Source organism: Bombina bombina, chromosome 2 (assembly GCF_027579735.1).
Source record: "Bombina bombina isolate aBomBom1 chromosome 2, aBomBom1.pri, whole genome shotgun sequence".
NCBI classification, from domain to species: Eukaryota; Metazoa; Chordata; class Amphibia; order Anura; family Bombinatoridae; genus Bombina; species Bombina bombina.
In genome coordinates, this window is record NC_069500.1 from 129,377,424 (window position 1) to 129,403,667 (window position 26,244).

At 36.8% G+C, this 26,244-nt stretch overlaps 1 protein-coding gene across 1 annotated transcript in view; it reads right to left on the reverse strand.

Moving 5' to 3' along the window:
* Positions 1-26,244, reverse strand: part of HCN1 (hyperpolarization activated cyclic nucleotide gated potassium channel 1) — a 767,054-nt gene that overhangs the window by 56,798 nt on the left and 684,012 nt on the right. Inside the window, exons 7-8 of the mRNA XM_053701261.1 lie at positions 6,053-6,293; positions 4,556-4,720 (exon numbers count right to left, since the gene is read on the reverse strand). Of these exons, the coding sequence (XP_053557236.1) occupies positions 4,556-4,720; positions 6,053-6,293 (406 nt within the window). The remainder of the gene's footprint in view (positions 1-4,555; positions 4,721-6,052; positions 6,294-26,244) is intronic.

The window sequence follows — 26,244 nt, forward strand, 5'->3', positions numbered from 1 at the left end:
ATATTCCCAAACATAATTTCCACACTGAAACTGATAGTTTGCAAAAAAGAGAAATATACATAAACCTGACTCATGGCAAATATAAGCAAAACACATGTATTTAAAACTTTACAATACAATACAATATAAAGCGCCAAACATAGCTGAGAGTGTCTTAAAAAAAATGATACATACTTACCAGAAGACACCCATCCACATATAGCAAACAGCCAAACCAGTACTGAAAAATATTAGCAGAGGTAATGGTATAGGAGTATAACGTTAATCTGAAAAGGGAGGCAGGGGATGAATCCCTGCAACCGATTACAGAGAGCCTTTGAATAGGGTGAAATTATAAAATCAATAGGCAATACTCCCCTCACATCCCTCTGACAAACAGTGTACTCTGAGAGAAATTGGGCTTCAGAATGCTTAGAAGCGCCTATCACAGAAGAAATCAAGCACAACTTACTGAACCACCTCCATAGGAGGCAAAGTTTGTAAAACTAAGGTATGAGTGTGGTGGGAGGTGTATTTATAGGCATTTTGAGGTTTGGGAAACTTTGCCCCCTCCTGGTAGGAATGTATATCCCATAACTCACTAGCTAATGGACTCTTGCCACTTACATGAAATAATAAATAAATATATATATATGTATATATGTATATATATATATATATATATATATACATACATACATATCCATCTTTAGAGATGTATATATATTTATCTCAAAGTTAAAGCCCTCTGTCTGCTTTTTTTCCCCTAACACCTGAGACCTCATATCTTTGAGTCCTAATAACTTTTTGTGCAATTTAAAAAAAATTGTATTGTTAGATAGTGTTATTATGAGTACTGTGTGATGCATTTTTTATGTGTTTTGTGCCAATTTTTTGTTTTTCGAAACAGTTAACTAGAACTCTGAGGATGCGGTAAATCCTTTTAGCATAAATGGCAATTGTCACCCTTACTTTTAACTCGTAACACCGTCAGTAAACCCGACGAGCGCAAACATCCGCAATAAAACACTTATCATAGCGCTCGCTCCACCCGTAATCTGGCCCAATATAATTAACCATCAATGCATCAGTTACTGTATTAATTATTAATTATGTGGCACAATCTGAGGGAAAAATACAATTTTAAATATGATTTTAATAACAATGCAAAGATTCCAATCGGTTTTGAATTTGCAGTGCTAAAAGTTCTAAGGTTACATGGATTGGTTCAAGTTTTTCCTAGCCAGTAAGTGCACTCCTATTTCAATTAGTTATAGGATCATGATACTTAACATTGCATATGTTAAAAATCTATATTCTCATTCAAAATAAAAACTTTTTTCTGTGTGATTTTTCCTATATAAGCAGAAATCATGAAAGGATAATTTATATAATCAGAATACATGCTTTGTGTTTGAATGCTGCATTTGTTTTTTTATGAACACAATTGCCAAGCCCTAGGCCATAAAAAAAAGCATATGAAGTCAAGATATGCCATTAGAAACAGGCCAAAGTAGTGTTTTTCCCATCATAAGGAATCAATTATATATTTAAAAAAATATGTGAAACTAGTAGAGAAGATAATTTCAGATGGATTTGAAAACCGTTGAAGAGAAGTCTGATTGCACACGTTGGTGTGATGCGCGTGTCAGAAACAGTTTTTATGGCTTTGAAAAGCCTTTCAAAAAGTTCTTCCAACAGATTGAAGTATAGTCCATCATAAGAAAATATTTGGGGTGTTTTTAAATTTAACATTTTTTCCAGTGCAGAAATATCTGTGTGAGTAAAATAATTATTCAGATATTTAACCATATCCCTTTGAGTTAAATCCAAAAAATTTGATGATCTAAATAATTACAAAATTTGGTAATAAATTATTAAAAAAAATAATACAAATAAAAATAAATAAATTTAACTATAGATATTCATTTAAAAATTACTGTATACAAAATTAAGGGGTGGGATCACAATCTTTTAGATAATAAATAATCCCCATTTTAAAGGGACAGTCGACACCAGAATTTTTGTTGTTTTAAATGATAGATAATCCCTTAATTACCAATTCCAAAGTTTTGCATAACCAACACAGTTATAATAATACATGTTTTACCTCTGTAATTACCTTGTATCTAAGCCTCTGCAAACTGCCCGCTTATTTCAGTTCTTTTGACAGACTTGCATTTTAGCCAATCAGTGCTCATTCCTCTGTAAATTCACATGCATGAGCTCAATGTTATCTATATGAAACACATGAACTAACACCCTCTAGTGGTGAAAAACCTGTCAAAATGCATTTAGATTAGAGACGGCCTTCAAGGTCTAAGAAATTAGCATATGAACATCCTAGGTTTAGCTTTCAACTAAGAATACCAACAGAACAAAACAAAATTGGTGATAAAAGTAAATTGGAAAGTTGTTTAAAATTGCATGCCCTATTTGAATCATGAAAGTTTTTTTTTGACTTGACTGTCTCTTCAATGGTGTTTTTCTGTTGAAAATCATTGGATACAGTTTTCTAAAAGATTGTGAACGCTACCAAAATTAGATTTGGCTTAATCATAGTTTTTTTACAGTTACTATAGTCTCAGTAAAGTATTTCTGGGAGAACCTATAAAAAAGCTTATTGAGGTAAGGGATACAGCCATCAGAAATAATATACGAATATAATATATATTTGTATTTGAGTAGGCCCCACTTAGAGATATATAGCTAGATAGATAGCCAGACAAAATATAGAAAGACTGATATCTAGATAGATAGATAGATAGATAGATAGATGGATGGATAGGTAGATGGATAGATGATAGATATAGATAGATAGATAGATAGATAGATAGATATAGATATATAGAAAGAAGCTAAGTTGTACAGACATATAACATTTCTGATTATAGGATTCATTAAAAGAACCAGCACAGGCATCTATGTACAGCATATTAATCTAACTACTGCAGAAGCAAGTTGGACCATGGAGAGGTCAGCAAATGGGTTTGGGTTCTGTCTAAGCTTTAGTAGTGCCAGCATGCAGTAAAAAAATCATGACTGCTTTGTTGCAGGATAAATGTATCATCCTATTGCAAGGCAATCAATTAAAAGTAACTACTACAGTTCATAGGACACTGCATAAGTCGAGAAATAAAGATAAACAGTTTAAAAATTGTGATGCATGATACATATATATATATATATATATATATATATATATATATAAAGATAACACAGAAATATTCACATATTGCAAAATAATTGGTGTCCCATTTCTGAAAAAGTTAATACAGTGCATTTGCTAATATTCATCCAAAAAAAAAGGAAAAGAAAAAGGAGAGAATGACAACAAGTATATTGTTTTTATAACACTTAATAATGCATTTAATAATTTTACGTTGTAGTATACTGTAGATTGTAAAATCAAAGTGCATTAAAATGAAAAAATGAATAAGAAATCGAAAATAATATTATGAAATATTAAAGGGAAATAAAGCCACTACTAAAGAATCATTTAAATATTATAGGAAGCTTTTATGAAAGTAAGTACTTCTCTGTATGTAAGTTATCTCTCTCTCTCTAGAAACGTTTACCTGAATGGGCTAATCAACACTATATACTGTGGAGAGGCACACACCATTGACTGATCCTATTGGCTGCTGATATCCTGTTGCATTTTTGTACTCCAAGATTGACAACCATAATTTAATGGCTAAAATATAATAAACAGTAATCTCAAGTATAACAAGATTTCAACACATATGATATCTCATTGTCACTGCCCACCATCATGATCAAAGGTGAGTGGCAGCATTGGGGCAGTTATGTTAAAGGGACATGAAACCCCCAATTTTTATTTCATGATTCAGATAACTAATACAATTTAAAAACAACAAACCAATTTACTTCTATTATTCAATTTGTTTAATTCTTCAGATATCCTTTGTTGAAGAAATAGCACTGCACATGAATGAACCAATCATACAAGGCAACTATGTGCAGCCACAAATCAGCAGCTACTGAGCCTATTTACATGTGCTTTTCAACAAAGGATATCAAGTGAATGAAGCAAATTTAGAAGTAAATTGGAAAGTTGTTTAAAATTGCTTGCTCTTTCTAAATCAAGATGTTTAATATTCCTTTAAGGCTAAAGTTAAGAATACACTGCAACCTTATATAGCTCAAGGAGTTAATGGGAGTTTGCATATGGCCAGCATGTTGCTTTGTTTATGTTGTTACATTATGCTCATGTTTTATTGCTCATAAAAAAAAAAATATTTGACGTTTTTATTTTCACTAGTCATTTATCTAATAGTTGGAAGGCTCTCTTAAGATGACATTAATGTCCCTTTAATTAAAATATACAGAATATACAGAGAAATGTATACATATAGCTATAATGTCCACCACATGCACATAGAGTATTGAATGTTAGTTATGTGATGAAGAATGTCCTAAATAATATACAATGGATGATACAGCTTTTAATGTATTTTATCAGTTCTCATCAAGTATCAAAATGGTTGTTTAAAAAGCATTCAATGTGTTCTCTGACAATAAAACAAAACTAGTAAACATAAGAAAGTTATACCTATCCTGTCTAGTCTGTCTATGGCCACAGTTTCAAACGCTCTTCTCATCATAGGATACTCTTCCAGGACTTCATTGAAATTCTCCACAGAAAGTGAATAGAGACGGCAGTAAGTTTCCGCTCGGACACTGGCAGTCCGTCGTCCCTTTGTCAGAAGGCATATCTCTGCAAAGAAAAACAAAATCAAAAAGGATGTATACAAAAAAAACTCCTTAAATTGAGGACAGAAGATGTCTCTTTACATTAAACAAGGCAACAAAATAAGTAGCTCTTGAAAGGAATTGCAATTTATAGGAATAATAAGGTAAAAATTAGGCCCGAAAAAATCTTGAAATTTGAAAAAAAAAATGCATCTACATTCAGTAAAACCTATTCTTAAAACTAAGGTCTCTAGGAGAAAACTCGAAATATGATGCAAAAACTGCTTTTAGGATACTCTATGGGAGAAGGGATAGTGTTACTACAGCAGTCTGCCATAGAAAATAGTGACAGCATTAGGATACTGACGCAATTATCCTATACTATAAAGGAAAGTAATAACCATCACTGTACAGCATGAGCCACTCGACTTGCCATCAACATTTATGTGAAAACGCACAATCTGCAAATGACAGTGACCATTCTACTATGTTGTTGTAAAGCATTTTACTATCAATAGAGATCACATAGAATCTAGCCTATACTTTCTGGCTGGCTGTACAGAACAATCAAGAATACAAAATACAGAATATTACATGACTGAAAGTATACTAGTAAGTTAAACCCTAGGACCAGCCAAATATGGCTCTCCTAGAACCTGGATATTTATTATTTGGGGTCGATTAAACAAGGGTCAAATGGCCCTTGTTCCCCACTGTTTCCGTGCGAGCCTTCAGACTCGCCGGAAACAACAGTTATGAAGCAGTGGTCTTAAGACCGCTGCCCCATAACTTGTCCGCCGCATCTGAGGCTGTGGTCTGCAATCCACCCGATCCTATATGATCGGGCTAATTGACACCCCCTGCTAGCGGTCGATTGGCCACAAATCTGCAGGGGGCAGCATTACACAAGCAGTTCACTAGAACTGTCAGACAGACATTTACATGTCTACATTGGTAGATACTTTGCTTTTAGACATTTAAATAACTGGCCATTGAATAAAATCATTAAGGTTCAAGTGTGATTTCCTATAAAATCATAAAGTTTAATAAAAACATAAGGGAAAAAATAAAGAAATGGTTATAATAGTGCAGACACATTTTATACACATCCATTTCAAAGCTGGTAATTAGAGAGAGCCTAGTAGATAGATTGAGTTGAAAAGAAAAAATACTTTCAAAGGTTAAAAAAAGTAATCTAAAATCAGTGGTATTCATTGTCATTATTTACAATTGTATGGAATCTTGGTATCACTTTGTTTACATTAAAATACCAAATCATATTTGTGTTTGGTTTAGTTTCTCTTTTCCTGTTTTGTTTTATTTTTTTCTTAAAGACTTTGTCCTATTTCCCACTAACCTCCAAAATAAGATCCATCTGTCAATTTCATTTCTCTGCTGGATTTGGTAATGACCCCAGCAACACCATGCTGAATAAAATACATCTTCTTTCCTACTGCTCCTTCTCGAATAATGTAATCACCGGGTTGGAAAACCTCAAATCTCAGTTTACTGAGCATTGCTGTGACGAAGTTTGGGTCTGCATTAGCAAACAGAGGCATTGTAGCAACAAGCTTTCTACAGTTGAAATTCACTATTTCCTAAAGTCAGAGAAATAAGAGAGAAAGAAATAAGTAAACAAAGATTATTATAAAGATTAAAAGACTGGATTCAACAAATCAGTTTGAAAGACGCAATTAAATATTATCTACTCTATTTTAAAGTGCACAAAAGGAGCAGAACTGTTTGGTTTGTGCATATTAAAGGGCATATGATAAATATTCTATAAACGTTTTGAAAGAAAATGTGTATTCAAAGCCTTACTCTCCACACTTTCAGAACACGGACTATGAGGACAAAGCTATTAATCCATTAAAAGTATTTGAATAACAAAAGATATTGGAACATTTTTGTAAATATATCAGGAGTAAATGTGAAAACCCCATTAAGATATTGATCATCATCTATCATTTAATCATTATCTATAACAGCAGCAGATGCGTCGTTTTTGACATCAACACAGTCACATCAGCCATTGTCATTGTTTATAATTTTTTACATTATTGGTTGGTTGAAAAAAATGGTCTTATATATATAACATGTGTCAGTCCTGTTTTACTGATCCAATTTCAAATTCTCTATACTTAACACATTGACAGGGTCCATTTTTCACTTATTGAATTTAACAGCTAAAAGGACTTTGATAAACCCCAGGCATGAGCAAAACACACTAACATTTCCCCAGCCATACTGGAAGGCATTAGGATACTAACGCTGCCTGTTCGATCAATTACATTATAAAAATCGATAATAATAAGTAACTTTACAGTAATAAAATTTAGACAAAACTATAACCCAACTATACCATATGCCCACTATACCAAATCTCTTAAAAGACACATATACATATCTCTATGGTTTTGGAGCATAACAGGTTAATTGCACACATGTCATCACTACACACTATTAAAAGGAATCAAAAATATACAGGCTCTTTAACCTGTGATCACTAAACCCTTGAAATTGCCATTTTGTTTGTCATTATTCGTGCACATTTGATTTTTGGATTACAAAATCTGGAGATTAAAGAGTGAATAATTAATTGATTTGTACGTTTATCAGATACGTATATGGGGTAAATATGTGTTAGAATGGAAGCAGGAGGGAAATTCGGGGGCAGCAGATTTCTAAGTGCCTATGGGAGCAGAAAACCTAAATACGCCCCTTATTATATCCCATTTGGGTGGATTTTTTTTAAGAAAACATTACTGCAGAGCAAAGAACTGAGACAGTGTAAATCACATTTGTATGTCCTTACCAAAAATCCCTTGGTGCAATGGAATCTGTGTGCAGGAGAATTCTACAGAAAAACAGTGGTCCCTGGGTTTATAATAGTGCTTAGCAAACAATAATTTAACAGTGGACATTTTCCTTCTCCCTTTCACTTACCATAAGATTTCTTGAGGAATCAGTATCCATTTGGCCTGATACACTAAAAAACCCAAAGCAACAAAAATAATTGCTAAAAGCTGCTGCCAGCTGATCCCTATTCCTCCTATAGACAAGAGAACCTCAATTTAAAAGCTGGAGACATCACTGTTTCAAATTATTCAACATATGAATTTAGTTTTTTGGGTATAGGGGCTTTTTCTTCACATACACGTATAAACATGACATAATCACATTGGTATAATAACTGACCAATGGCATGACAGAATATTGTTTCTTTAAAAATGATTTCTCCTTTAAGAGTTGCACTTGTTTTAAATGAGAATTTTAAAAGAAAAAAAAACACATGGGGGCACTCACTATATATCAACAGAGAGTACATTTTAAAGATGTGTATTCAATGAAATACCTTAAAAAGTGTATTACACGTGCATTGTAATAGAAAATTAAAAAAATATATATTAAAAAATATATGGATAGTCCATAAAGTCCAAGTATGGATGATGGAGCTGCTGGATAGATTCACTGCATCCCGGCTGCTATCCTGGGCAATAGGCAACTGCAGATATCTAAAAAAAAAAAAAAACAACGAAGAAGAGGAGGCACCTCATAGTGCAGTAACTTCAATAAACAGTCTAATGTGAAGTCAGATGAATCTACTGACTTGTGAGAAATCACTTAGATCAGTGTTAATAGCACTGTCCAGAATCTCCGAGCTGCCCGGCAAACTCACCACCAGCTACAGGAATGTTACCACAAGAAGACTTGGATAAGCAGTAATGATGGTGCACTGTTAATCTAAGACTTCTTGCAGTGATGTTCCTGTAGCTGGTGGTGAACTTGCTGGGAAGCTCTGAGATCCTGGACAGCGTTATTAGCTCACAAGTCAGTGGAATCTTCTGACTTCACATTAGATTGTATTGAAGTTACTGCACCATGAGGTGAGTCCTATTTTTTGTTGTTGTTTAAATGAAAATTCTGATGGCCAAATAAATGCCTCAGTAGCTAGGGACTGTTATCATTGTCATAATCATTTGTGACCCTCAAATTAAAAAGGATATCTTTGCATGTTTATTGCATAATTTGATTTTCAAATTGCTTATATTTTCTTTGCCTCAGTGCAGCCTGAAAGCAAATACATTAATCTGATCAGTTAGTTGATTATAAAAACATAATTTATGTAAGAACTTACCTGATAAATTCATTTCTTTCATATTAGCAAGAGTCCATGAGCTAGTGACGTATGGGATATACATTCCTACCAGGAGGGGCAAAGTTTCCCAAACCTCAAAATGCCTATAAATACACCCCTCACCACACCCACAATTCAGTTTAACGAATAGCCAAGAAGTGGGGTGATAAAAAAGTGCGAAAGCATATAAAATAAGGAATTGGAATAATTGTGCTTTATACAAAATCATTACCACCACAAAAAAAGGGCGGGCCTCATGGACTCTTGCTAATATGAAAGAAATGAATTTATCAGGTAAGTTCTTACATAAATTATGTTTTCTTTCATGTAATTAGCAAGAGTCCATGAGCTAGTGACGTATGGGATAATGACTACCCAAGATGTGGATCTTTCCACACAAGAGTCACTAGAGAGGGAGGGATAAAATAAAGACAGCCAATTCCTGCTGAAAATAATCCACACCCAAAATAAAGTTTAACGAAAAACATAAGCAGAAGATTCAAACTGAAACCGCTGCCTGAAGTACTTTTCTACCAAAAACTGCTTCAGAAGAAGAAAATACATCAAAATGGTAGAATTTAGTAAAAGTATGCAAAGAGGACCAAGTTGCTGCTTTGCAGATCTGGTCAACCGAAGCTTCATTCCTAAACGCCCAGGAAGTAGAAACTGACCTAGTAGAATGAGCTGTAATCCTATGAGGCGGAGTTTCACCCGACTCAACATAGGCAAGATGAATTAAAGATTTCAACCAAGATGCCAAAGAAATGGCAGAAGCTTTCTGGCCTTTTCTAGAACCGGAAAAGATAACAAATAGACTAGAAGTCTTACGGAAAGATTTCGTAGCTTCAACATAATATTTCAAAGCTCTAACAACATCCAAAGAATGCAACGATTTCTCCTTAGAATTCTTAGGATTAGGACATAATGAAGGAACCACAATTTCCCTACTAATGTTGTTGGAATTCACAACTTTAGGTAAAAATTCAAAAGAAGTTCGCAACACCGCCTTATCCTGATGAAAAATCAGAAAAGGAGACTCACAAGAAAGAGCAGATAATTCAGAAACTCTTCTGGCAGAAGAGATGGCCAAAAGGAACAAAACTTTCCAAGAAAGTAATTTAATGTCCAATGAATGCATAGGTTCAAACGGAGAAGCTTGAAGAGCTCCCAGAACCAAATTCAAACTCCAAGAAGGAGAAATTGACTTAATGACAGGTTTTATACGTACCAAAGCTTGTACAAAACAATGAATATCAGGAAGAATAGCAATCTTTCTATGAAAAAGAACTTAAAGAGCAGAGATTTGTCCTTTCAAAGAACTTGCGGACAAACCCTTATCTAAACCATCCTGAAGAAACTGTAAAATTCTCGGTATTCTAAAAGAATGCCAAGAAAAATGATGAGAAAGACACCAAGAAATATAAGTCTTCCAGACTCTATAATATATCTCTCGAGATACAGATTTACGAGCCTGTAACATAGTATTAATGACAGAGTCAGAGAAACCTCTTTGACCAAGAATCAAGCGTTCAATCTCCATACCTTTAAATTTAAGGATTTCAGATCCTGATGGAAAAAGGGACCTTGTGACAGAAGGTCTGGTCTTAACGGAAGAGTCCACGGTTGGCAAGAGGCCATCCGGACAAGATCCGCATACCAAAACCTGTGAGGCCATGCCGGAGCTACCAGCAGAACAAACGAGCATTCCTTCAGAATCTTGGAGATTACTCTTGGAAGAAGAACTAGAGGCGGAAAGATATAGGCAGGATGATACTTCCAAGGAAGTGATAATGCATCCACTGCCTCCGCCTGAGGATCCCGGGATCTGGACAGATACCTGGGAAGTTTCTTGTTTAGATGGGACGCCATCAGATCTATTTCTGGAAGTTCCCACATTTGAACAATCTGAAGAAATACCTCTGGGTGAAGAGACCATTCGCCCGGATGCAACGTTTGGCGACTGAGATAATCCGCTTCCCAATTGTCTATACCTGGGATATGAACCGCAGAGATTAGACAGGAGCTGGATTCCGCCCAAACCAAAATTCGAGATACTTCTTTCATAGCCAGAGGACTGTGAGTCCCTCCTTGATGATTGATGTATGCCACAGTTGTGACATTGTCTGTCTGAAAACAAATGAACGATTCTCTCTTCAGAAGAGGCCAAAACTGAAGAGCTCTGAAAATTGCACGGAGTTCCAAAATATTGATCGGAAATCTCACCTCCTGAGATTCCCAAACTCCTTGTGCTGTCAGAGATCCCCACACAGCTCCCCAACCCGAGAGACTTGCATCTGTTGAAATTACAGTCCAGGTCGGAAGCACAAAAGAAGCCCCCTGAATTAAACGATGGTGATCTGTCCACCATGTTAGAGAGTGTCGAACAATCGGTTTTAAAGATATTGTTTGAGATATCTTTGTGTAATCCTTGCACCATTGCTTCAGCATACAGAGCTGAAGAGGTCGCATGTGAAAACGAGCAAAGGGGATCGCGTCCGATGCAGCAGTCATAAGACCTAGAATTTCCATGCATAAGGCTACCGAAGGGAATGATTGTGACTGAAGGTTTCGACAAGCTGCAATCAATTTTAGACGTCTCTTGTCTGTTAAAGACAGAGTCATGGACACTGAATCCATCTGGAAACCCAGAAAGGTTACCCTTGTCTGAGGAATCAAAGAACTTTTTGGTAAATTGATCCTCCAACCATGATCTTGAAGAAACAACACAAGTCGATTTGTATGAGATTCTGCTAAATGTAAAGACTGAGCAAGTACCAAGATATCGTCCAAATAAGGAAATACCACAATACCCTGTTCTCTGATTACAGACAGAAGGGCACCGAGAACCTTTGAAAAAATTCTTGGAGCTGTAGCTAGGCCAAACGGCAGAGCCACAAACTGGTAATGCTTGTCCAGAAAAGAGAATCTCAGGAACTGATAATGATCTGGATGAATCGGAATATGCAGATATGCATCCTGTAAATCTATTGTGGACATATAATTCCCTTGCTGAACAAAAGGCAAGATAGTCCTTACAGTTACCATTTTGAACGTTGGTATTCGTACATAACGATTCAATATTTTTAGATCCAGAACTGGTCTGAAGGAGTTCTCCTTCTTTGGTACAATGAAGAGATTTGAATAAAACCCCATCCCCTGTTCCAGAACTGGAACTGGCATAATTACTCCAGTCAACTCTAGATCTGAAACACATTTCAGAAATGCTTGAGCTTTTACTGGATTTACTGGGACACGGGAAAGAAAAAATCTCTTTGCAGGAGGTCTCATCTTGAAACCAATCCTGTACCCTTCCGAAACAATGTTCTGAATCCAAAGATTGTGAACAGAATTGATCCAAATTTCTTTGAAAAAACGTAACCTGCCCCCTACCAGCTGAGCTGGAATGAGGGCCGCACCTTCATGTGGACTTAGAAGCAGGCTTTGCCTTTCTAGCTGGCTTGGATTTATTCCAGACTGGAGATGGTTTCCAAACTGAAACTGCTCCTGAGGATGAAGGATCAGGCTTTTGTTCTTTGTTGAAACGAAAGGAACGAAAACGATTATTAGCCCTACTTTTACCTTTAGATTTTTTATCCTGTGGTAAAAAAGTTCCTTTCCCACCAGTAACAGTTGAAATGATGGAATCCAACTGAGAACCAAATAATTTGTTACCCTGGAAAGAAATAGAAAGTAAAGTTGATTTAGAAGCCATATCAGCATTCCAAGTTTTAAGCCATAAAGCTCTTCTAGCTAAAATAGCTAGAGACATAAACCTGACATCAACTCTGATAATATCAAAAATGGCATCACAGATAAAATTATTAGCATGCTGTAGAAGAATAATAATATCATGAGAATCACGATGTGTTACTTGTTGCGCTAAAGTTTCCAACCAAAAAGTTGAAGCTGCAGCAACATCAGCCAAAGATATAGCAGGTCTAAGAAGATTACCTGAACACAGATAAGCTTTTCTTAGAAAGGACTCAATTTTCCTATCTAGAGGATCCTTAAACGAAGTACCATCTGACGTAGGAATAGTAGTACGTTTAGCAAGGGTAGAAATAGCCCCATCAACTTTAGGGATTTTGTCCCAAAATTCCAATCTGTCAGACGGCACAGGATATAAATGCTTAAAACGTTTAGAAGGAGTAAATGAATTACCCAATTTATCCCATTCTTTGGAAATTACTGCAGAAATAGCATTAGGAACAGGAAAAACTTCTGGAATAACCACAGGAGCTTTAAATACCTTATCCAAACGTTTAGAATTAGTATCAGGAGGACCAGAATCCTCTATTTCTAAAGCAATTAGTACTTCTTTAAGTAAAGAACGAATAAATTCCATTTTAAATAAATATGAAGATTTATCAGCATCAACCTCAGAGACAGAATCCTCTGAACCAGAGGAGTCATCAGAATCAGAATGATGATGTTCATTTAAAAATTCATCTGTAGGGAGAGAAGTTTTAAAAGATTTTTTATGTTTACTAGAAGGAGAAATAACAGACATAGCCTTCTTTATGGATTCAGAAACAAAATCTCTTATATTATCAGGAACATTCTGCACCTTAGATGTTGAAGGAACTGCAACAGGCAATGGTACTTTACTAAAGGAAATATTATCTGCTTTAACAAGTTTGTCATGACAATCAATACAAACAACAGCTGGAGAAATGGCTACCAAAAGTTTACAGCAGATGCACTTAGCTTTGGTAGATTCAGTACTTGACAGCGATTTTCCTGTAGTATCTTCTGACTCAGATGCAACGTGAGACATCTTGCAATATGTAAGAGAAAAAACAACATATATATAAAGCAAAATTGATCAAATTCCCAGTTTCAGGAATGGGAAAAAATGCTAAGAACAAGCCTCTAGCAACCAGAAGCAATAAAAAATGAGACTTAAATAATTGAGGAGACTAAAGCGACGCCCATATTATTTGGCGCCTAAATGCTTTTGGCGCCAAAATGACGCCATATCCGGAACGCCGACATTTTTGGCGCGAAATAACGTCAAAAAATGACGTAACTTCCGGCGACACGTATGACGCCGGAAACGGAAATAGAATTTTGCGCCAAAAAAGTCCGCGCCAAAAATGACGTAATAAAAAGAGGCATTTTCAGCCCCCGCGAGCCTAATAGCCCACCGGGAAGAGTCAAATTTTTGAAGGTAAGAAAAAATGAATAAATCAAAAAATGCATTATCCCAAATATGAAACTGACTGTCTGAAAATAAGGAAAGTTGAACATTCTGAGTCAAGGCAAATAAATGTTTGAATACATATATTTAGAACTTTATAAACAAAGTGCCCAACCATAGCTTGGAGTGTCACAGAAAATAAGACTTACTTACCCCAGGACACTCATCTACATATAGCAGATAGCCAAACCAGTACTGAAACGAGAATCAGCAGAGGTAATGGTATATATAAGAGTATATCGTCGATCTGAAAAGGGAGGTAAGAGATGAATCTCTACGACCGATAACAGAGAACCTATGAAATAGACCCCGTAGAAGGAGATCACTGCATTCAAATAGGCAATACTCTTCTCACATCCCTCTGACATTCACTGCACGCTGAGAGGAAAACCGGGCTCCAACTTGCTGCGGAGCGCATATCAACGTAGAATCTAGCACAAACTTACTTCACCACCTCCATCGGAGGCAAAGTTTGTAAAACTGAATTGTGGGTGTGGTGAGGGGTGTATTTATAGGCATTTTGAGGTTTGGGAAACTTTGCCCCTCCTGGTAGGAATGTATATCCCATACGTCACTAGCTCATGGACTCTTGCTAATTACATGAAAGAAATGTATTTAGCAAAGACAGATGCAACAGAATATGAATATTGTGCATGTTTCATGTCATACTTAAAGGGACACTGAACCCAAATTGTTTCTTTTGTGATTCAGATAGAGCATGCAATTTTAAGCAACTTTCTAATTTACTCCTATTATCAAATTTTCTTCATTCTCTTTGTATCTTTATTTGAAATGCAACCTGGGTTATTCTTGCTGATTGGTGGATAAATTTATTCACCACCTAAAAAGTGCTGTCCAGAGTCTGAACCAAAAAATAAGCTTAGATGCCTTCTTTTTCAAATAAAGATAGCAAGTGAATGAAGAAAAATTGATAATAGGAGTAAATTAGAAAGTTGCTTAAAATTGCATGTTCTATCTAAATCATGAAAAAAATAAATTGTGTTCAGTGTCCCTTTAAAAATACATCTCCACAAATTGTTTGTGATGTATCTGATTTGAGTAATCTAAATAATCTGCTTTTTTATTGATCCAGCAAGAAGTGTCAGCAACACACAGATCACCAGAAACACTAAAAACAGAAGAACGTTAAAGGGAAATGAAATACAATTGTTTTATTTTTAGATAGAGCATACAATTTTAAACAACTTTCTAAATGACTTCTATTATAAAATTGTCTTTCATTTTGTGATATATTTTGTTGATAAGTAGGGATACCTACCTAAGTATCTCTTCAACAAAGAATATCATGGCAACAACTCAAAACAATTTTTTCCAATTTTTAAAGTTTTTTTTATTGAGGTCTTTAGTTAAAGTTACAAAACTAATTGTCATGAAAGAAAAAATGACAGTGAGCAAGAATAACAATTGGTGCATGGACTAGATAATAATCTAGTGCTTACATCATACAACAAATATCTCTGAAATTGCTATTAATCAGTGGTGGTACATAATGGTAAAAACAATTCACAAGATAACTTACACATAAATAATACCGAATATAATAATCTATACTTAAAGGGACATAATACTCATATGCTAAATCACTTGAAACTAATGCAGTATAACTGTAAAAAGCTGACAGGAAAATATCACCTGAGCATCTCTATGTAAAAAAGGAAGATATTTTACCTCACAATTTCCTCAGCTCAGCAGAGTAAGTTCTGTGTGAAAAGTTATACTCAGCTGCTCCCAGCTGCAGGTAAAAAAAATAAAAAAATGAACAGCAGCCAATCAGCATCAGCAGTGCTGAGGTCATGAACTCTTACTGCGATCTCATGAGATTTGACTTAACTCTCATGAGATTTCATAGTAAGCTTCCTTTACCTGATTGGTGAAATAATATGAGAGTTCACGAGGCTCATCCTTTCAGCTGTCCCAGGACAGACACACTAAAATGCTGATTAGAAATCCTTTACAATGGGAGGTGGCTACTGAGGAACTTTTGAGGTAAAATATCTTTCTTTTTTACATAGAGATGTTCAGGAGATATTTTCTAGTCAGCTTTTTACAGTTATGCTGCATCACTTTCAAGTGTTTAAACATTTGGGTATTATGGCCCTTTAATGTACAAGATTGAGACCTAAGTTTTTTGTTTTTTTTATAGTAAGAACTGGCAATTAAACCTCTTAATACACAGAGGGTCACTCTTGGACCTAATTAAGCTTGTGGAACCAATAAGAGATGTACTAGCAATTGATTTGGCCACTTTTGGACTTTATAATGTGTAGTTAAATGAAAATGACAACTGATATAGCAGATTTTATACGTGATAGATGTTATGTGAAGGAATGCAAAGATGTAAAGTAGTGATATAAATAAGTGTTTAATTCTATAGTAAAGGGGGTGTGATCTAATGAATGAGTATAACGTAACTAGTTGGTGAGATAGATACTTGATACTGATATAGCTCTGAATAATATATACTAATGTGCTGTTTTACATTATTATTATATGGTGCTAATAGGTTGGAGATTTATTAGAACATGACCTGAGATCATATTTAGTATGTTATGGAACTATCCTGTAGTAATTGACAATGAACAAGGATCTTCCTATATCATAAATAACCAACAAAAGGTTGCAAAGCAAACAACAATCTATAGTTATTTAAAACTAGAACCATTGGAGCAGAGAATAGCATCTTAATGGGTGGACCTAAACCCCTATAATAATATGGAGATGTCCCTTATAACTTACATAAAGTATTTGCAGCAAGTGAGAGTTTATAAAACATCCATTATTTGGATGAGGGAGTAAGTAGGACTTACCCTTATCAGATTTGTGTCACCCCGTCTTCATTTTTAGCATTACTAAGACATAGGTAAAACAATGTCACCGGATTTACATGAATAAAATTAGAAACATATATTAACATAAGTGAACTAAGTAACAATATGTAAAGATCATCTTACAAATAGTGAGTTTAGGTCACTAAATGACTGCTTTCTTTTATCCCATTCCACAGTCCTCAATCTGATGTGGAAATTGAGGGGAAAAACATGCAGGATTAGAAAAGTGGAAAACCCCCAGGATCAAGCTAAAAGGTAACAGCAACAGTTAGGAAAGGACTGCAAATGTCACTGTCGTCTCCGGTATAAACTTTGGGTAGTTGGAGATCAACACCTAAACACAGATGGTGAGATGTAAAGGAAGATGAAAGGGAAGCCCCGGTTCACCCCGTTGTCTTTGTTTGTGATAAACAGAAGTATCTCGCAGCCACTATTAGTGTTAGGTTTAGATCACAGCAGATAGATGGTATTGCTTAACCCCAGCTTACCAGTGTGGGGGGGGGGGGAAGCTGAGATTTGTAGTGGAAGGCCGCCGCAATCAATTTTCAACGATCTGGGTTTAGTAAATTGGAAACTTTTTTTAAAATTGTATTAATATCCCTTTAATAGAACATGAAAGTCAAAATTAAACTTTGATGAATCAGAGAGAGCTTGCAAGTTTTTTCAACTTACTTCTGTTATAAAATATACATACTTTTATTGGTATATCCTTTGTTGAAAAGCGTATGTACATATTTTCAGCAGCAGCTATACACTACTAGGAGATAGTTGGTGATTGGTGAATACACACATTTGCCTCTTGTCATTGACTCACCAGATGGTTTCAGTTAGCTCCCCATAGTGCACTACTTCTCTTGAGCTGACTTTAACTATGTGTTTTATCACTTTGCAGGAATGAAACACACAGGTATATGCAATAAATATAGCAAAAACACATTAAATCATTTTCTTTGTAGTATTATGTCCCTCTAATCCTTGAAAGGAATACTAGACTTCATTTGTTCTATGGTCATTCAGATAGAGCATACCATTGTATACAACTTTCCAATTCACTTCTGTTATCTAACTTCCTTTCCTCTCATGGTATCCTTTGTTGAAAAACATACCTAGATAGGCTCAGAGCAGCAATGCACTACTGCGAGCTAGCTGTTGATTGGTATCCGCATATATATACCTTTTGTCATTTGCTCACCCAATGCGTTCAGTTAGCTCCCTGAAAACTGTACACTCTAGGGCCTAACTATCAAGCTCCGTATGGAGCTTGAGAGCCTGTGTTTCTGGCGAGTGTTCAGACTCGCCAGAAACACCAGTTATGAAGCAGCGGCCATGTGATGTTCAATCCTTATCAATACTTGCTATTATTCTAAAATGTATAGCTGTCTTATTCCACAGTTTTAACCTCCCCCAAATTTTATTGTCTGTTTACTTAACATCTCACCCTGACCAGACCAGAATCTAACTTTCCAATTGGCCTTTCCAATTGTCTTTGATTAGCAATCAACTAAATTTAGTGGACTCAGCTGACTGCCCTCCCTGCATATATTTCACACCAGTCTGGGATGTGCATTGCACAGGGGTGCATTGCATGGGCAGTGTACATTGTAACAATAGCATATGTTCACATTTTCAAAGTGAACATTTTATAAGTGATTCACTAGCAATATAGCAATAGAATTATACAAGAACTCAACAAGGATGGGGCAAGACACAAGGCAAGTACTTATGTAATATTATGTATGATATACCTTACTGTTTTCAAATGCAATTGCTATTGTAATACTGTGTCTTATGTGTTTAACTGGTTCCCTCTTTTGTAAAAATGCCTAATATCTTCTTATTCCTTTTTGCTGCCTTTTGTCTCTATAACAAACTACATTACTCAATTACTCCTTCTCCCTGTCCACCTGCACTGTTTATTAGCCCATCTCTCTTAAACTCACATTACTTTTGGACTCATGAACTTTACCTATTTCTAAACACTCTCTCTCCCCCCTGCACCTTGTCTCAAAAGCAGTCTCACTACTGCAAATCTGTATCTCATCTTATGTCACTCTCCCTCTTGCTTCTACTAACTGCTGGCGACATCTCCCCTAATCCTGGTCCCCAACAACTGCGGAGCCGTGTACATCCATGTGTAACATCCCACAGACTCAAAAAACAAAACTCTGACAACCTTACTCACATTCATCTTGCATCAAAAGCCACTTCCCCTTTCACTTGTGCACTTTGGAACTCTCGCTCTGTTTGCAACAAACTCACTTCTTTACATGACCTCTTTATCTCCCGCTCCCTCAACCTTCTGGCCCTAACAGAAACCTGGCTCTCTCCCCTAGACACAGCATCCACTGCTGCTCTGTCACATGGGGGTCTCCACTTCAGCCACACTCCTAGGTCTGGTAATAGACAAGGAGGTGGTGTTGGTATTTTACTTTCCTCTCATTGCACCTTTCAACAAATACACCCCATCTCTTCCCTCACATTTTCTTCATTCGAAACCAACATGATTCGCTTATTCTCTCCTCTTTCTATACGTGTCGCAGTCATATACCGTCCTCCTGGCTCCTCAACTCAATTTCTAGATCACTTGGCTGCATGGCTACCTTATTTCCTTTCCTCAGACACCCCTTTCCTCATTCTTGGTGACTTCAACATCCCTCTTGACAATCCCACTGCCTCCTCTGCAAAACAACTTCTGCAACTCACTTTCTCTTTTGGTTTGTCACAATGGACTGATTCTCCCACTCACAAAGATGGTCACTCCCTTGACCTGATCTTTAGCTATCGATGCACCCTCTCAAACTTCACAAACTCCCCCTTTCCTCTTTCTGACCACCATCTCCTTACTTGCAACATATCATCCCTCCCTACAACTCCCCCTCCTTCTGCTCCTCACACCAAACTTCACAGAACCATTACATCATTAGATCAACAACAGCTTTCTAATTCCATCAAACCTCTCCTCTCATCCTTCTCCTCCTTTTCATGCCCTGACCAATCTATCTGCCACTATAATTCCACCCTTACATCCGTCCTTGACAATCTCGCCCCTCTTACCATAGCTCGGAAATCAAACACTCATCCTCAGCCCTGGCATACTCCACTGACACGATACCTACGCAGATGTTCCTGTACTGCTGAGCGGCACTGGAGAAAATCTAGGAGTTCAGCTGATTTTCAACACTACAAATTTATCTTGAACTCTTACTACTCTGCCCTTAATTTCCATAAGCAACACTACTTCTCTACTCTTATCTCTAATCTTTCTTCAAACCCAAAACGTTTGTTCTCCACTTTCAATACTCTTCTCCGCCCTCCCCCACCTCCTAATACAACTTCTCTGTCAGCTCAAGACTTTGCCAACCACTTCAATAACAAAATCAACTCCATCAGAAATGAAATCGTCTCTCAACATAATTCCATTCCCTCACCCCCTCAAATGCTTTCAATCAACCACAACCCACATAACCTTAAACTTAGCTCATTCTCCCCTGTTACTGAGGATGAAGTTTCGGCACTTATACTGCGCTCTCACCTCACTACCTGTCCACTTGACCCTATCCCCTCACAGCTACTCCCCTCCCTCTCTGCCACCCTTACCCCTATACTCACACACACTTTCAACCTCTCCTTCAGCACCGGTATATTTCCCTCATTGCTGAAACATGCACTGGTCACACCTATCCTCAAAAAACCTTCCCTTGATCCTACCTCCCCATCCAACTACCGCCCTATTTCCCTCCTCCCTCTTGTATCAAAGCTTCTCGAAAAACTAGCTTATGCACGCCTTTCCCATTTCCTTACAATAAACTCCCTCCTTGACCCATTGCAATCTGGATTTCGTCCCCATCACTCCACAGAAACAGCAATTGTTAAGGTTACCAACGACCTACTTACAGCAAAATCAAAAGGCCACTTGATCTGTCCGCAGCCTTTGACACTGTTGACCACCCTCTCTTGCTCCAAACCCTCCAATCCTTTGGCATATGTGACACAGCCCTCTCGTGGCTCTCTTCCTACCTGTCAAACCGTACCTTTAGTGTAGCCTTCTCTGGGGCCTCCTCTGCCCCGTCACCACTTTCTGTCGGAGTACCGCAAGGCTCTGTCCTCGGTCCCCTTCTCTTCTCAATCTACACGTCATCACTAGGTTCCCTAATAAAGTCCCATGGTTTACAATATCATTTGTATGCCGACGACACCCAAATCTACTTCTCTGCACCAGACCTTTCTCCTTCATTGCTAACCCGTGTCACTAACTGTCTTTCTCACATCTCCAACTGGATGTCCTCTCACTACCTCAAGCTAAATCTCTCCAAAACTGAGCTCCTTATTTCCCCCCCTTCTTCAAAACTCTCCACCCCCAATCTCTCTATAACTGTCTACAACTCCATCATTACCCCTACCCCACATGCCCGATGTCTCGGGGTCACATTTGACTCAGATCTTTCTTTCACTCCTCACATTCAGTCTTTGGCTAAAGCCTGCCGCTTCCACCTTAAAAACATCTCTAAAATTAGACACTTCCTTACACAAGACACAACTAAGATTTTAATCCACTCTCTCATCCTCTCCCGCCTCGATTACTGCAACTCTGTCCTCTCTGGTCTCCCCACCTACCGCCTAGCTCCTTTACAATCCTTAATGAATGCCTCTGCCAGACTCATCTTCCTTACAAGTCGCTCTTCATCTGCTGCACCTCTCTGCCAATCTCTTCACTGGCTTCCTCTTGCCTCTAGGATCAAACACAAAATTCTCACTCTAACATACAAAGCCCTCAACTGCACTGCTCCCCCCTATATCTCAGATCTTGTCTCCAGATACTCTCCTTCTCGTCCCCTTCGCTCTGCTCAAGACCTCCTACTCTCCTCCTCTCTTGTCACCTCATCACACTCCCGTTTACAGGACTTCTCCAGACTGGCTCCCATCTTGTGGAACTCTCTGCCTCGCTCCATTAGACTCTCTTCTAGTTTTAAAAGCTTCAAGTGCTCCCTAAAGACTCTACTGTTTAGGGATGCATACAAACTATGCTAACCTTACTTTATACCAGTTCCTCTCCTCCATTGCTATCCCCTGAACCCCCCTAGCATGTAAGCTTAAGAGTCCAGCTGTTTGTTGATCACCTTCTCAAGAGCTGACTACAACAGTGCAACTCTTGGCAGGGCCCTCTACCGATTTGATCCCTATAACTGTTTTTTGTACTCCGCCTTTGTTAATAGCGCTGCGGAATCTGTTGGCGCTCTACAAATAACCGATAATAATAATAATAATAATTTGCTCCCTCCTTCCCTCCCACACCGCAAGCCAATGCAAACAAAGTGTCTCTGTTTGCATCAGCGGTCTACCTCAATATGTCAGCTATGTCAACAGGGTATGCTGAGCAAAGTATCCTGTGACGTAGTAGCTACATCCAATAGGCAGAACGGATTACATTTGAGAAAAACTACACTCTCTAAGTGTCAGGAACATCAATGGGATCACACAATCAATATGTGATTTATATGTAATATATAGTATACAGGTATGAAATACACAGTGACATGATGTGATAACCAACATTGGTTAATAATATGTACACATATCACATGTGTACGATGTACTTTGTGATTGGTGCATGGTTTAGAATGTGGAAGGGGTTTCTGAAATATATTGAGAGATTTGACAGTGTTAAGATTGTCTGAGGATGGGGAACATCTTTCCCTGAATTGGCATTTAATAAAGAGTGATTAAAAAGAGAGAGCTGAGTAACGTTATTTTCTTGTATACATTGTTCTTTCAAAAGCTAAGGATGACCTAAGGAAGTGAGAGTGCACTTATTAGATACAGATAGATGATAGATAGATAGATAGATAGATAGATGGATAATATAGATATATTTAAAGATGTATATAGTATATGTATATTTATATATAAATAAGCTGCACCAAGGTGGTAGATAGCCATAGAACAAGTTAGTGAGCGAGTTGTTCATTCCTGAGAGTGTACTCGCTTCTCTCTGTGTGTGTGTGTGTATATATATATATATGTGTGTGTATATATATATGTGTGTGTGTGTATATATATATATATATATATATATGTGTGTATATATATATATGTGTGTATATATATATATATGTGTATATATATATATATGTGTGTATATATATATATATGTGTGTATATATATATATGTGTGTATATATATATATATACACATATATATATATACACACATATATATATATACACGAAAGCTGACATCTGAAGTTGTTTTCAAGGTCATTTTTATAGTTTTATTAAATTAGAAATCCTTGTTTACTATTATTCATAATAAACCTCTGATTAATTGTAAAGTGCATTTCATTCTATGTGAAGAAATAATTGAAAGGAAATAATGGCCCCAAAATGATATATCACACATGAAGCACGACTTCAAACAAAGGGTGACATTGACAGGAAGTTTTTAAATCACTTGAGGAATGCAAGTCTGGAAAAAATAAAGGACATTCTTTCTGTTTTTCAAAATTAAATTAAAATTGATTAAATATTTTTAATTAAGTTATTTTAACAAACAATTATGGTCATTAAATGTGCAGCAGTAGGATACACATAGTAAGAATTCATTTTTATGAGCTAAAATAATAATTAAGGCATGGCTATAAATACACATACACAGAGGATTACTAATATAATATGATAATGTGCTGTAATTAGTACATCTTAATAAAATTAAATATAAAATATTAGACTTTTTAAATGTACATACTTATTTATACTAATTTACCTTTAATAATATCTCTCATACTCAGTGTTGTGTTTCTACATATGTAAGGGATTGGAAACTTTCCATGATTCCATGCACAAATAACTCCTCAATTAGGCCTAGATTACAAGTGGAGTGCTAAATTATTGCATGCCCGCAAACGGGCATTACAAGTGGCTGGTTATTGCTACCGTGAGCTTGTGGTAGCAATTATCCCTCAGAAAAATATCCAGAGATCAGCTCTCTGGTTAATTTTCTAAAAGTGCCCCAAATGCCCTTTTTTAATATAAAACTATTGTACTAGGCAGTTTTTGGGGTCTATAGTTGGTGGGAGTGGGGTGTTAGTGGGGTTAACATTGCAGTCTATGGGACCTGTGTGTTCCCAGTAAATATATATGTATATGAGTATATACATATTTATTTATGTGTTAGTATGTGTATATACATATATTAAAAAATATGCTGCCATCGCTGCACTACTTACCCCTTTACTGTGTGAGGTTCTGATGCCGTCTCATTGAAGCCTATGGAAGTGCGCTCTTGTGAGCGCAATGCTTCCAGCACTGTGAATGTGAGTTCCCATTTGCATTTCTGTTAACTTGTAATACCAGCGCACATTAACATACACTGATATTACGAAGTGAAGTGCAAATATTGCTTCAGCGAAAGCAATATATTTATTGCACTCCACTTATAATCTGGCCCTTAATCTATAAGCAGTGTTTATTAAAACTTTGCTTCTAGGGAACACACATAATTTCAGGTCAGCTAAGGTCTTGGAAATAAGGCTTTGTTTAAGTCTCTTAAAGGAACATTATACTCATATGCTAAATCACTTGAAACTGATGCAGTATAACTGTAAAACATTGACAAGAAAATATCACTTGAGCATATCTATGTAAAAAAGGAAGATATTTTATCTCATAATTTCCTCAACTCACCAGAGTAAGTTCTGTGTAAAAAGTTATACTTCAGCTGCTGTGCAGCTGCAGGTAAAAAAAAAAAAATGAAGAAATTAACTTCAGCCAATTAGCATCAACAGTGTTATATATATATATGAGTGAGCTTCAGGAAGCTCCAGCAGTCTCAGTTTTTAAGTTTCAGCCGAGAGCTGGAGTTCCTGAGTTCCTGAGCTCCAGGCATCTGCCTGCATATGGAACCGGAGCGCGACTGGTGCTCCGATTCTATATGTGGGCAGATACCAGATCACTGCGTGTGTCACCTTCTGTAATGATCATCTGTTGGTGCCAGTGGGAGGTGTGGACGGTCCAGCAGTGGAGAGGGGAGAGATTGGGAGGGCTCTACACTGCAACAAATATAAAATTAAGGGAGAGGGAGGGATGGGGCAGCTACACTACAGAAAAAGGGGGATCAGAGATCCCTAACTAAGGATTGCAGGAGGTGGAGAGGTGGGGCGACCACTACATTACAGAAAATAAAATAATAATATTATAAAAAAAATGTATTAAAAGGGTTTTATAGGTACTTGCAGACAGCTGCCAGTTTGGGCGGGATCAGGGAGGATGGAGGGTAAGGGGTATCCTACACTGCAGAAAACAGTGAATTTTTTCAAATAATAAAAAGGGGGGGCAATTCTTCATATTTTTTTTTCAAACTAATCTAACTGGTGTGGAAGCCTACATGGTTATTGAACCCAGGACTACTGGGTTGTGTTGCAGTGAGTTAGCCTTAGATTCTGCTCTATTTTTCTTGCCTGTTCTTTTATTTCGTTTTTTACTCTTTGGCTTCATCTGCCTGCCAGCGGTGGTAGATCTGCAATCAGCTACTGCTATAAATACTCAACACTTCCTGTCCTCCATGCTTGTTTGTTGGACTTGCTCCTAGGGTATGCTTTGCTGTGTATTGCAGAATTATTTCCCTGAGCATTTTTGTCTGAACTTGACTACCCTTTTGCCTGATGAATCTGTATGTCGTTGCTAGACTGTGTATCAACTTCCTTCATGTCTCGACTACTCTCTTCGATTACCCTTTTGTGCGACATTGGCTACCTGTTGCCGACCTTAGCTATTCCACTACGTCTTTGCCTTGCCCTTAGCCACTTCTCCACTATGAACTATAAGTAAATATTAATGTATACCCCAGCGCCAACTACAACCTTTTGAGCCCAGGGCAGTGATACCTAGCTATCACTCGTAAGAATCAAGGAAAAGGGAATATACCTAGGCGCCAACCAGAGGAGGCTAAGGTTGAATTACTTAAAAGAATTTAATGACATATATGCAAATAACGATATTAACAATATAACAATGGTTAAAAATGCAATAGTAAAAATTCAGTTAAAAAGTAGGTGCAGTGGATCCACGCAGGTACAATAATTATAGAAAATGTAGTAGACAATAATGTAAAATCAGTTTGTAAAAACAATTCTTGAACTAGATATTTGATAATCCTAAAACAAATTCATGCAAAGTGGCTGGCAATGCAAATAACAAATAATGAATTCAGATGTGCACAAAAACAAATAGTGCTGAAAAATTCCAAAAAGTCACAACTTGAAAAATCAACTTAAAATGAGTGCAAAAATTGAGTCCAAGGTGATAACCTGTAGAAAAATAAGGTGTCCAAAAATTAAATGGCACTAAAAATTAAATGTCACTAAAAA